Source organism: Pinus tabuliformis, chromosome 2_2, assembly GCF_031772625.1.
Source record: "Pinus tabuliformis cultivar Carrire ecotype Pingquan chromosome 2_2, CPIR1, whole genome shotgun sequence".
In the NCBI taxonomy this organism is placed as follows: Eukaryota; Viridiplantae; Streptophyta; class Pinopsida; order Pinales; family Pinaceae; genus Pinus; species Pinus tabuliformis.
In genome coordinates this window covers 1,050,830,234-1,050,844,627 of record NC_142300.1, presented here as the reverse complement: position 1 = coordinate 1,050,844,627, position 14,394 = coordinate 1,050,830,234, and the positions used below count along the sequence as shown (strand labels likewise).

At 35.9% G+C, this 14,394-nt stretch overlaps 1 protein-coding gene and 1 long non-coding RNA gene across 2 annotated transcripts in view; both read right to left on the bottom strand.

Moving 5' to 3' along the window:
• Positions 1-2,418, bottom strand: part of LOC149196985 (jacalin-related lectin 19-like) — a 36,515-nt gene extending 34,097 nt beyond the window's left edge. The window contains exons 1-3 of the mRNA XM_089406191.1: positions 2,413-2,418; positions 2,279-2,329; positions 1,929-2,066 (exon numbers count right to left, since the gene is read on the bottom strand). Coding sequence (XP_089262317.1) covers positions 1,929-2,066; positions 2,279-2,329; positions 2,413-2,418 — 195 coding nt within the window. The remainder of the gene's footprint in view (positions 1-1,928; positions 2,067-2,278; positions 2,330-2,412) is intronic.
• LOC149196983 (uncharacterized) overlaps positions 1-14,394 on the bottom strand; it is a 148,139-nt gene that overhangs the window by 55,584 nt on the left and 78,161 nt on the right. The window lies entirely within an intron of this gene.

Here is a 14,394-nt window from a genome sequence, read left to right as displayed (position 1 = left end):
GATTTCACTCAAAATCCAGCAAACTTAACATTTTTTCGGGATTTTAGGATCAGGGGGATTGCAACATTTCCATTTGGCTTTTGTCATGTACGAGGGTATAGAACTAGTATTTAATAAAGAGCACCAAGCCCTTTGTGTAAATTGATGTTAGTGGCATTGGTTGTCGAACTCCTCTATCATGACCCTACTAAAATTGTACCCATCACTCAAACAAAATCTTGACTTGACATGCTACGTTTTTTCTATCTTATTTTTAATGCTTAGAGGGTGATATTGATGACGAAGATCCCAATATAGGTAATGATATTGATGATATGTAGGTAGTTGTTGTAGCATGATTTTTTTGGATGCTAGAGGTCATCTAGAGCCTGTTTGTTGATGTATTTTCGGTTCAGAGATGGATTGCACTCAGTGCTATTTTGGTTATGTGCACCCTTACATGCTATATAAATGAAAACTTTTGCTTATTTATGTATAAATGGTTTGGATTTATATGGATGCACATGAATCTATATATTTGAAATTTGAATATTTTAGGTGTTTTTGGTCAACTAGTTTTTTGGTCTGGTATTTTTACCAGTTCCAGTCTAGTTCGAATCAGTTCTCAACTTCTCAGTTCAGATGGTTTTCCAGTTTAATCACCAGTTTCATCATTGAATCTCGTGGTGTATGGATGAATGATGTATGTACCAATATGAACAATGAAGATGGATCAGTGTATTTCATTATTTAATTCAATTATGTATGGATCAATATATTTATGCTTTCATTATTGAATATATATTTTAAATATGTATAGGAAACTTAGGGGGGACGGGGAGATGTCAGGGTATATATATATATATATATATATATATATATATGTCAGGGTATCCCACCACATCCTCCCTGTGTGTCTCCCCACACTCGCATCTCCCTGTCCCAGAGTCTTGGTGGAACATTGATTTGACCTGAATCAATGCAATCACCATACAAACTTGTTTGTAGGTAATTAATTTCTTCAATGAGGTTATTGCAGTATTACGCAATAGAAATGTGCTAAGTCATTCAGAACCATAGCTGCATAAGAAAATTGTACGGTTGCAAGAAATCCAATTTATTAGTTCATAAATAATTAAACCAAAGATATCAGATAAGTGTAACAATTATATTAGGACATACGTGTGATTGGTAAATCAGTCGAATGAACAAAATCTGCCTAACTGTTAAAATAAACCCTTATAACAGCACTGTGGATAGGTATTCATAGATATTAAATACAGAGGAAATAAACCCCTATCACAGCACTCTGTGTATTCATAAATATTAAAACAAAATATGAAGTAATTTCTATAAAACTGACTTGGAGACTCCAAACTCTGGATAGATTGGGCAAATCAGTTATGCATAATTGAAAATTTATGTCTAATGCCAATTAAGAACAGGGTACAGGAGGTGATAAGTACTTTGGATATCATTTCTTTCTCACATGTATAAAGAGAGTTTAATACTAATGCCAATTAATTGTCTTAAGAAGATTTACTCTTGCAGGAGGGTGCCTTAACTGAAGATGAATTCAGAGAGGAGACTCTCCTTTCAGTCTCAGAAAGACAGTTGTATTAATCCTTAGTTGCTGACAGAAAAGGCTGGATGTGTCAATTAGACCTTGTTTTTGTTTTAGCTGGTGATAATATAGGGTCATTGAGTCCTGATTTTGTTTAGTGGCTTGCCAAGGTGTCCTTGTGGAAACTAAGAAGACTGTACTTATGTAATCATAGGACTGCGTTTACACTGTACAGACAGTGAAATGCTAGTTCTGAGGCTACGTCTCTTGAGTCTGAACAAGACAGCTGAATGTATATTTTGATTTCAAACTCTGAAATATCAAATACAGTGATCTTGGGAAAAAAATACTTCTATAAAATTGGAGTTTTTAGGACTAAACAGACCTTGATATTTGGATCTTTGCCTTTTAAATATTGACCAACATCAGTAACTGTCCCTCCAGTTCCTATCCCAGCAACCAAAATGCCAACCTTCCCCTTTGTGTCTTCCGAAATTTCAGGTCCAGTGGTCTCATAATGGACCTACAAAAACAATTGAAAGGTGATATATTAAGTGGTCATTAAGCTTAACTGTACTAAAAGACAATAAAGTTGTTTTAATGTACAGTCATGACTAGAGAAAAGTATAGACTCTATGCAACTGGAGAGTAAAAAAAAGCACAAATAGCGAAATAAAGAGTGCCTAGCGCATCTCTTAAAACAGTAACAAATATCCCAGCGACCAAAATGCCAACCTTCCCCTTTGTGTCTTCCAAAATTTCAGGTCCAGTGGTCTCATAATGGACCTACAAAAACAATTGAAAGGTGATACATTAAGTGGTCATTAAGCTTAACTGTACTAAAAGACAATAAAGTTGTTTTAATGTACAGTCATGACTAGAGAAAAGTATAGACTCTATGCAACTGGAGAGTAAAAAAAAGCACAAATAGCGAAATAAAGAGTGCCTAGCGCATCTCTTAAAACAGTAACAAATATAGGCTAGAAAGTTGTAATATAATTTATTTTATATTTTCCACTATTATTTTATAATATTCTTTAGGAGGCCCATTTTAGACCTCAAAATTTCTCTAATGATGAAGTGGGTAAAAGTAGATCTAGTCAAATCATGTACGAAATAAGTAATAGCTAAATTCATTTATGAGAATAGAGTAACACTATTTGGCTATCCCCTAATAATAATCAATGATAGGGGAACTTATTTTATCAATGTTACAATCCAAACTTTGATTCAAATTTTCATGATTGGTCACATAAAAACCATTGCTCAACATCCCCAGGCAAATGGCATTGTAATATCATTTAATAAAACATTGCATAGAGGGCTAACCAAGATATGGAACCTCGATATAGATGATTGGGATGATAAATTCTCAGTTGTCTTGTGGGAATATCGCACAACATATAAGCAATCGACTGGGTTTGCATCATTCAAAATTGTTTATGGGAAAGAGGCAGATGTACCACTCCACTATACCTCAAATGTTGCAAGTGTGTAAACTATCCTAAAATATAATAAAAAAGCAAAAAAGGGATGAACTCGTTAAATACAACGCTTAGAAGAAGATAGACTCTATGCAACTCACTAGCAACAAGTTATCAAGGGTCAGCAAAAAACATGGCATGATAGAAATCTGCAGGCCAAGAACTTAAAATTCATAGACTTAGCTATGTTTTATGATAGTTGGGTGAAGGAAGAGCCTAGAAAGTTAGAAATTGCATGGTTTGGACCCTTTGTTATTGAAGATATGTGTTCTTCAAGGGTTGTACAGTAAAAGAAATTACAAGGGCACTTATTTAAATCACTTTTCGATGGTTTCCAACTCAAAAAATATATCTCTTGATAAGTATTGGCATGTGGCTGGTGAAAACCTCTACGAGGCACTAGTCACATGGGCTAGTCTAAAAAACACATTGGTAGGCTAAGCTAACATTTTAAATGTATATTAGTATATTTCTATTTAATATTGTCATTTAATGGATTAAGTTAGTAAGTTAGTAGAAATACTATTACAAAATCTTGGGAAAAAAATATTTGTACCATCAAAACAAAAGGTTGTTAAGGAAATGGGGCAAGGATCATATTTGATAAATTATCTAAACAAGGAGGCACAACAAAGGAACTGACATCATCATAAAGGAAGAGAAGAATGTTGCAGGGAATTCAGAGAACATCATTACAGAGAAATTGACTAGACTAGACCGAATAAAGCAAAAATCAGAAGCACAGGGGTTTCACTTAGGGAACCTTTGACATATCACGTGCATTCGTGGCATATTAGACAATACCCTCAATTTGATTACATATTGGAAAATCCATCTAAAAATCACATTATTTAACCCCCTACAAATATGAACCCAATATAGCTTCCCAAATTAAAAAACCCCTATTTCCCTAGAGATTGTAAGTATCCATTTTTCCATTGGCATTTTTTATACCCCTTTATATTTTTTTCATTAACTTTAAGCTCCATTTTTTATATTTGCCAGTATAAAAGCCCTTTACCCCGTATATATCTGCCAATATATTATGTCATTCTTTCCTCAATCTATATCCCCAGTGAAGCCCCCGTGATCAAAAGTTGGACCAACCAACTGACCGACTCGAATGAAAGGACCGATATTATACATCAAGTTGGTGATATCGACCAAAGGAGGTCATTTTACTTGGCTGATTCGATATTATACATCAAGTTGGTGATATCGACCAAAGGAGGTCATTTTACTTGGCTGGAATCATTAGGGTTTGCCAAAGGATGAATTATTTCCTATAGAATCTTTTTGAAGCAAAGAAAATCCATATAGATAAGTGTTGCACTATGATTGCAAATTTATTTTCGAATACATGATTAATTTCATATTTGAGAATATATGAAGAATAAAGTAATGAATTGAGTACCCAGAGAATATATGAAGAATAAAGAAATGAATTGAGTACCCAGAAATAAGAACACTAGGAGATGGTTTATAACTTTATTCTAAAGCAAAAAGGAATGAAATACCAATGACAATTAAAATGAAATAAATCTTAAGAACAAAATAATATGACAAGTTAACAAAATAATATGATAAGTTAAGTCCAATAGACATATTACAAAACACAAGAAGAGAGGTGAGAGCTAGAAGATGGAATGTGGGAGGCATACTTGTAGATATTTCAAAAATTTTGAGGCTTTGTTTGTGAAGGCAGAGTTCTTATAGGCACAACTCTTAGACTTCCTATCTAGCTTGTAATGGATCCATGGAAGGGAAGTGGGACAAACTTAGTGATTGTAAAGTAAAGAAGGGGGTATAGTTCCTTGGGTTGTGTAGGGTAATGAGAATGAGAGATTAATGGTTGGAATTGTTACAAGGGTCATTAAACTATGAAATTGTTGAGTTGTTTTTACATATAGTTTATGTATATTTGTATATAGTGTACCAAGGACAATTCAAGAATAATGAAAGTGGAATGTACTACCCAAAACTTGATTCTCAAGTTGTAATATGTTCATGTGCATATCAATTATAGGATAGTGACCTAGCTTGATGTTGGGATAGAGTGTCCATAATATTTTGGGCCAAAAATCCTACACTAATAAAATGTTGAATAGCCTAATTATGTAATTTTACATAATTTTCTATTAATAAAATGCATCTTGGTTGCAAATCAAGTTAGAATAGAGAGTTTGGAAAAGGTAGTAGGACACCACAAGAGAAAAAGGGGGATAAGGTTTTAATAGAAATCACTAACAAAAAGAAATAATATAATATCCCCAAGTCTTATGTCATAATTCATATATTATTTCCTAAGTTCACAAGTGTAGGAATGAGTTCCCAAGTCACGGGCATATGATCCTTGATGACAACTTTCCAATAGAGAGATACATATTTAAAGCATGGAAATAGTGAAAAATAAATTCATTTTCATTGTTATTCTTTTCCTTTATAGTCTAGGTATGGTGTGCCTTATCTTATAAAGGAATAAGGCCCTACTTCCCTATGAAACTTGTGAATCATAGGTAGGATTCTATTGCCAATACTCCTTCCATTTATTAGGGGAAGGTTGGAGCACTCGAGGGGGAATTGGGTCAATACGAATAACCAAAATGTGTCATAATTCATATATTATTTCGTAATTTCATAAGTATATGAATGAGTTCCCAAGTCACAGGCATATGATCCTTGATGAGAGCTTTCCAATAGAGAGATACATATTTAAAGCATGGAAATAGTGAAAAATACATTCATTTTCATTGTTATTCTTTTCCTTTATAGTCTAGGTATGGTGTGCCTTATCTTATAAATGAATGAGGCCCTATTCCCCTATGAAACTTGTGAATCATAGGTGGCTTTCTATTGCCAATACTCCTTCCATTTATTAGGGTAAGGTTGGATCACTAGAGGGGGAATTGGGTCAATACGAACAACCAAAATGTGAGGCTTGGAGGGAACCTAAGAGTCCATTATTCTAGTTATAGTTCCTAGAACCACAACTCTAAGACATCTTAGTTGGTCTATGTTAGATCCCTAGATGTGAAGTTGGACAAATTGAGGGACTTTGAAGTAGAGAAGTGTGTACAATTCCTTGAGTTACCTTTATAGTCTAGGTATGGTGTGCCTTATCTTATAAATGAATGAGGCCCTATTCCCCTATGAAACTTGTGAATCATAGGTGGCTTTCTATTGCCAATACTCCTTCCATTTATTAGGGTAAGGTTGGATCACTAGAGGGGGAATTGGGTCAATACGAACAACCAAAATGTGAGGCTTGGAGGGAACCTAAGAGTCCATTATTCTAGTTATAGTTCCTAGAACCACAACTCTAAGACATCTTAGTTGGTCTATGTTAGATCCCTAGATGTGAAGTTGGACAAATTGAGGGACTTTGAAGTAGAGAAGTGTGTACAATTCCTTGAGTTATGTAGTTTGATTGGAATGAGAGTGTGGTTGGAATTGTTATTAGAGTTTCATACCTTATCCTAGACATTATTGTACTGACTATGAGACTCGATTGGATTAGATAGTCATTTATCATAGTCCGAACTCTCAGGTGACCTACTATTGATACAGCTAGAGTAACAAGGTTTATGGATAGATGGAATGTCGAAGGTAGCTAATTAGTGTCATTTGCACAAGGTAAGTGTTAGAAATATGGTTCCATGTGCTTAATGTTGTGTTACATCTTCTGTGTGTGTGTGGTTTATATGTGCTTATGCATGTTGATATTGTTGCTATTGTTATTTTATGTGTTTAATATAATGATAGTATATATCATATTGCATTATATGGAATCATTATGGTATCGAGGGTACCCTAATGAAGGAATTATACCTAGTAGAGTGACCACAATGTTAAATTCAGGTATTAAAGTATAGAATCTAGTTGTAAGAGCCTCTAGAAAAGTGAAATTTGTATAATTAATGGTATAAAAGTTGTTAATTTATGGAAACTATGAGCTAAGTTGAAATAACTTTGAAATATACAATCTGTATAAAGTTGGAATTATGGCTCATATAGGAGTATATGCACATTACAAACTTTACTATTTTCTTATATTTTCCCTAATAAAAGGTAAATGGTTGGTTGGGTAATCTAGTACTACATCAATGCCATTGAGTCAATCTTCTTGCTACTTGATGTTAGTGGTTCACCCTCAAAATTCAAATCAACCATCATGGAGTGTTTCTTATCTTCCAAAGCTGATAATTGTGCTTACTGACTATCAAACTTAGAAATTTTCCTCTCTTTGGAAAATCACTCACCTATTACCATTATCTACCTCACTTGATGATTTTTCTCTTAGCATTCAAAATTATTAAATTTAATTATGTTTTGGGATATGTGATTAGTATACTTCCATTCTTGACTACAATATGAAACACTAAACATTCTCATGGTTAAATGCTACCACTTTTCCCCTAATTTCGCATTCCCTCGTTTTTTTGTTCCTCCTTCCTTGATATTTTTTTCTCTCCTTTTCCCAATTATTTTTCACGACTAAGCTCATATGAAGCCAATATGACAAGAAAGAACTATGTTTTCTAATCTCTAGAGTGTTGCATAATGTCAAAATCCATGAGTTCTTCCAGTGTTGTTAAAAGCGCGTTTAAATCGCGCTTTTCTCTAGAGTGTTGCATAATGTCAAAATCCATGAGTTCTTCCAGTGTTGTTAAAAGCGCGTTTAAATCACGCTTTTTTCAAAAAAGCGCGATTTTTTCCATACGCCGATTTAAACCCGCTTTTTATAGGTAAAAAGTGGCATTTTTATACCGCTTTTTTCCGAAAAAAGCATGTTTTTTTTAAAAAGCGCGCTTTTTTCGAAAAAAGCGCGATTTTTATGGAAAAAAGCGGCGAGGGCGGCGGCAGCGGGTTTATAACAACGAATTGCGTTTTTTTTTTGGTCATTTCTGACTGTGGCCGCGCGTTGGAGGAGGAGAAGTGTTGGAGAGAGGAGCTGAAAGGTTTGGGAGCAAATCCAAGTGCTTGTTGGAGAATTTCAAGAGGAGATCACCAATTTCTCCATAAAAACGGTATGTAGATTAATTTTTTTTTGTTTTCCTTGTTTAAAAACTTTGTTTTTCATTGTTTTTGGTTGGGAAACTTCATATGGGCACCATTTTCCTTTTGTTTTCATTGTTTTTAAAGAATTTTTTGTATTTTTTCATTGATTTGGGATGGGTAACTTGGTATGAGTATGGGAACCAATTTTTCTTCTTTTTCTTTTTTTTTAAAACATTGTTTATGTTTTTTCATTATTTTTTGGCATTTGCCATTTGGTTGGGTAACTTGGGTTTGGAACTTTGGATTTTGGAAATTTGTATTTTGTAATTTTGTAAATGCTAAATTGTAATTTGTAATCCTAAATTCCTATTTCCTAATCCTTATTTTTCCATAGGTTTGCGAATTCAAAATTCAAAAACAAACATGCCTAGGAAATTGGATCCTTTCTGGGAATATGGTGAACCTAAAGCTCCGAATGATAGACAAAACTTGTATTGCAAGTTGTGTGGAAAGGAGATACGCGGGGGGGTGTACAGGTTGAAGTATCACCTTGCACAAATCCCTCGACATGATGTGGGGCCCTGTATAAATACAAATCCTGAACTTATCCAAAGAGCCATGAGAGCATTGGGAGAATTAGAGCACGCTAGAGAGGCCAAAGAAAAACTCAAAAGGCAACTAAAAAGGTCAGCTGAAGGAAGTGGGCCAAGTGGCACTGGTTCTACTGCAGCGTCAGTCAATCCGGTAGCTGCATCATCATTTTTTGTTTCTCGAACCACACCTGGTTCACAACCAACTATCGGTTCAATGCTAAAAAGAACTGAAAAAGAACAAGCTGATAGGTTGATGGCAAAATTTCTCCTCTGGAGTGATATTCCTTTCAACATTGTAAGGAATAATCCATTTTTCCAACCTGTTGTTGATGTTATTGTCAGTGTTGGCCCGGTGTACAACATCCCTTCTTATCATGATTTCAGAGGCCAGATTCTTCAAGATGAAAAGCGTGACTGCACCCAAAGATTAGAGGATTTTAGGGCATCATGGGCACAAACAGGATGCACTGTTATGTCAGATGGTTGGACTGAACAAAAGGGGAGAACCCTTATAAAATTCTTGGTTAGTTGTCCCAAGGGGACTATGTTTATCAAATCTATTGATGCAACTCATCAAATCAAAGATGCAAGAACTTTATGTGATTTGCTGGATGTGTTTATTTTGGAGGTGGGTGGAGAAAATGTTGTCCAAGTCATAACTGACAATGCTGCAAATTATGTTGCTACTGGTAGAATGCTTATGGACAGGCATCCTACTTTATTTTGGAAACCTTGTGCTGCCCATTGTATTGATTTGATGTTATAGGACATAGGGAAAATTCCCTTTGTCAAAGATATTGACTCATCAAAAAGCATCACAAAATTTATTTACAATCATACATCTGTGCTTAGTTTGATGAGAAAATGCACCAACAACAAAGAGTTGGTGCACCCCGCCATTACACGGTTTGCGACGAGTTTCATATCTCTTCAATCCCTCTTGAATTCTATGTGGGATTTGAAGAGAATGTTTCTTTCAGAGGAGTGGTGTGCTTCGTCAATGAGCCGCAAACCAGAAGGAGAGGTCGTATGCAGACTAGTTTCATACCAGGAAGACTTCTGGGCGGGAGTGCAGGAGGTGTGCGCCGTTACTGAACCTTTGGTAAAGGTTCTTCGGTTGGTTGATGGTGAGAAGCCCACAATGGGCTATTTGTATGAAACCATGGACAGAGCCAAAGAAGCCATTCGGTCCTACTATGATGATAAGAGAGATGATGGGTTTCAGAAACAACTCCTTCTATGGGAAGTGATTGATGAGCGATGGAACAACACACTCCATCATCCCATTCATGCTGCTGGGCTTTTCCTGAACCCTGCATTTTCTTATGCATGTGGGTTTGATTTTGATGCTGAGATCATGGATGGATTATTATCCTGTGTCCAGAAGATGGTGAGATCTCCAGAACAACGTATAGAGATCTCTAAACAAATTGAGACATATAAGATGGCAGGTGGCACATTTGGCTTTGAGATGGCTGTCACTGATAGGCGATTAAAATGCCAAGTATTTTTTAATTTGTACTTTGTAACTTTGTTTCAAATTTCATTGTCTCTTCAAATTCCATTTTTTTCTTATGTTTATTTAAAATTTTATTTGTAATTTTGTTGTCGACGCATGGTGGAAGATGTATGGTGGCAGAGTACCCCTTTTGCAAAAGCTTGTCGTACGCATCCTCAGCCAAACATGCAGCTCCTCAGGATGTGAGCGCAATTGGAGTGTATTTGAAAAAATACACAACAAGAAGCACAATAGGTTAACACTTAAACATTTAAAATATTGCAAATTTCCAAATAAATTTTTGAATTCATTAAACAATTTTTTTTTTATAATATTAATTATTAATTATTATTTCATGAACTTTGTACAGGTTGGAGTCCCATAGACTTAATGACATGGTCTATGTCTATTACAATCTTGGATTGTGGGTGAGGCAACTAGAGAGGACACCTGCTATGGATGCCATCTCATTAGATGGGATTGACACCACTGCTAAATGGGGGGTTGAGACCGAGAGGCCTCTCATGGATCCCACTGATGATTGGTTAGTGCAGGATGAGGGGGAGGAGGAGGAGCAAGAGGAGCAGGAGCAGGAGGAGCAGTGGGTGGAGGAGGAGGAGCAGGAGGAGGAGGTGACACCGCCTACCCGGGCTACCACTACCACCAGTAGAGGACGTGGTCTCCGTCTACCTCCTGTAGCTGCTACTACTAGTTCTTCAGCTTCTAGAGCACGTCAGACTCCACTGCCATTTCCACCAGCACAGGCACCAACATCTACATCTAGAGGGAAAGAGAAAGCTGTGACATTTTCTCGCAAGAGGGGCAGAGGAAATCAATAGGATTAGACTTTCATTTTATTGTATATGACATTATGACATGATGAGATACATTATCATATTTTTTGTTGATATTTTGAGGCTGAGTTGGGACTCAGGACTTACTATTCACGACATGATTCAATGTTATGTGTGATTTTAGCGCTAGAAATGATATTAAACATCTTATATATTAGTTTTTTTATCATATTTATGTGTCAATGTATTTATTTTATCTCGTAGATGGTTTAGATATTAAAAAAATTGAAAAAAAATGAAAAAAATGAATATTTTTGTGCCAAACGCTTTTTTCCCGCTTTTTTCCCGCTTTTGCCGATTTTTCTGCTTTATTCCCGGTGCCGATTTAATCCCGCTCGCGCCTTTAACAACATTGAGAAGAACATGCCATTTTTTAAACTTAATTTTGTATGCATTGGGACTTTGAGGCTATTATTTTAGTTTTGATGAAAATTAATAGATTAGTGTGTGAAAAAATTATGAAGAAAATGTTAGATAATCCAAAAATACAATTCTAATAGGTTAGTGTGTGATAAAATTGTATTTTTGGATCATCTAACATTCCCCCCCAGGCCTAGAATTTGACGTCCCACAGGACGTATTTTTGATTTTAGAACGTATTTGACGGCATGGAGAAAATCTTTCACGTCAGGTTAGACGCGTGGTATACCTTCCCAACCCGTCGTTTTGACGTTTAATTTCATTAAAAAAACGTAAAAATCTATAATATCTGTAATAACTATTATGACTCTGAGCCTATCTCTTGAAGTCTATCACTACTGTCAGTGAGTACTAGGTTGAGTCATACCGGCCTATGGCTTAATTAATTCCTTGTGTGCATACCAGCCTGGAGTATACGATGTGTTCTCCAAATCAATTGTTTTTTCTTTTCGCCGTTCAGCTTTTATCCTCGATTCGGCCACGTTTACTGAAATTAAGTGCCTCAGGTTTCATCACTGTAAAATTCTGCATTTCTTTTCAAGTCAAGGGTACGTTGTGAGATATTCCTTTAATTTCGTTGTGCCGTGAGAGTTAATCTTATCTACAGTGTTCTCAAATTCGAAAAAGTTTTTAATTTTTCATTACTTTCATTGCTTGGTTTGCGTTTGGGTTGTAACTTGCGGGCCGCGGCCATACTGGTATATGTCTTCCAGCAGATGGTATTTTTGTGTTTGTTTTTGAACTTCCCCACACTATATTATACTGGTCTGTGGATGCTCCTTACTGCGTTGATGCTCCTTACTCTGTTGTTATTATTTTAGATGAGCTGTTTCGATATAGTTACTGTTTGGACGCGACCCAGAAGCTGCTACCGGTCACTATCTGCAGGTATGTCAATTATTTACTGGCTTTTTTTATTGGTAGTGGTATGTTCGAACGTCACAGGTCCCTTGAAGGTTGTTGCTTATTTGTCTAGGAAGCAATTGTTTTGCCGATTGTTTAACAACTATACTGTTTTTATGCCTTGTTTTGGAAATGTTCCTTAAATTCTGTGAGTGGTTTTTGTGGTCTGAGATTGTCCATATTCTGGTGCTTACTGTTATATGCATCTATATTTCATGCTGTATTTTTACTATCCATTTCTGGACCACTCAACGACGCTCACATGCATCCGGATATTGAGTACTTTCTCTGCCATTGTTTTTCTTCCTCACTTGAAGGTTGTTATGGTCTGGTGTCTGGAGGGAATTCACCCTGTTCATAATTAATTAATCCTTTCTATATCACACAACAGTGCTCGCAGTTTAGATTTCGTCAGGGGAACTTTTCGTGGACCTGCAAGGGCTGTTTTTGCCTTTGCTGTTGTGATGGTGTAGTATTTAACAAGTATGATCTCTCTGCACTGGATACTTTGGTAATTTTCTTCATTTCTGAGCAGCGGCACTCGGCCAGCCACCCATGTCATTATGGTGGATTTGATAGTTTAAGATTGTTTGACAGTTTAAGGACAGAGGCTCTCCTGAACAGTGCACTGTGACTCTTCATAAGCGTATACCTCTATTGATCCAGATTCTTGTATCTGTCGAAGAAATTAAAAAGAATTTCTGTATCCAGTTTTAGCATTAGGTGGATCTGAAAATTTTATGATTAAGAAGGAACCCACCTATACAATTTAATTGCATTGTTTTCCATCATAGTTAAGCTCATTTCCTGAACCCAATTTTAGCATTACATGTTATTAAGAAGGAACCTACCTATATAATTTACTAGTAGCATTTTCCATGGTAGTTAAAGCTCGTTTACCAGTTCAGGAACTTTAGGAGAAACCAGCCACTTAGGTGTCAGCTTTCAGGGATATAATTTTTGGAAATTGTTTTAATTAGTCAAAATTTATGCATTTTTGGAAATTGTTTTAATTAGTCAAAATTTATGCACCTTAATGTGACTGTGTAGCAGACTCTCCAAGTCAATATGAGGTGCAGTAAACAGTAAAATCGCATTAAACGAAATAAAAATTGCACTAAGGTTTAACCTCTACTGATTGTGATTTCTGACAGCACTTGACTATGGGAACTGGATTAGTGATCTACCACATAATTTACATTCAACAGCATAGAAACAGGTGTTCTGGATGTTGACGAGCTATAACAGCGTTGAAGTGCCTATATTAATTCAGCTATAAATGCATTACAGCATTGAAGTGCCTATATTAATTGAGCTATAAATACATTACGTTGATTCCACACTCAGATGATTTTGGATGAGACTTTTTTCTTTTTAAAAAAATGTTTTCAAGCGTTTCTTGGTTCCCTAAAATATTGCAAGTCGGAATGAGAGGAGATGATATGACAGTTAAAGCTCAGTGTTTTTTTCCTGAAAAAAACCCAATTCTGAACATGATACAGTGCAAAATCCAATGAAAGCAGTGATAAAGCTAACGGAATGCACTTTCTCCCCTGTTTCTTGTTTTCAATTTTTTTGGAATACAACTGGATTTTTCATAACTGGGATGGTGAAATTCATTGTTGAGATTACCTACTGCTGAGTTTTCAATGCCTTCTACATCAATCTATAACACCTAATTTAACTCCTTTCATGTGTGTTGGGCTTCTACAGCCTATATCAATCACCTTTCAAGCTTTTTGCACTGAATTTGACTTGTCCAGTTGCAGCAAGGCCTCATGAAAAATGATGCATTCTGTGGGCTAGTCATCCTGCTCCCTTTGACAGGAATGAGCTGATATACTGCTTATCATTCCTAACCATTAATTGTGTTACAATTTCCCTGATCTAGTGCTAGACCACAGCCCAGGAGTTGTGTTAAACATTCACAGATCTGTTAGTAGACCACAGCCTAGTTTAAAATCCTGCAGGTCTACAACTAGATGACGGCCCATCAGAACAAACAGGGAAGCTCAGTATGCAGGCCAGATAGAGTACAAATCTGCAATTTCAATCTAACAAGAATCATTATAAATAACAGTCATTATCCGCCTCCATTTGA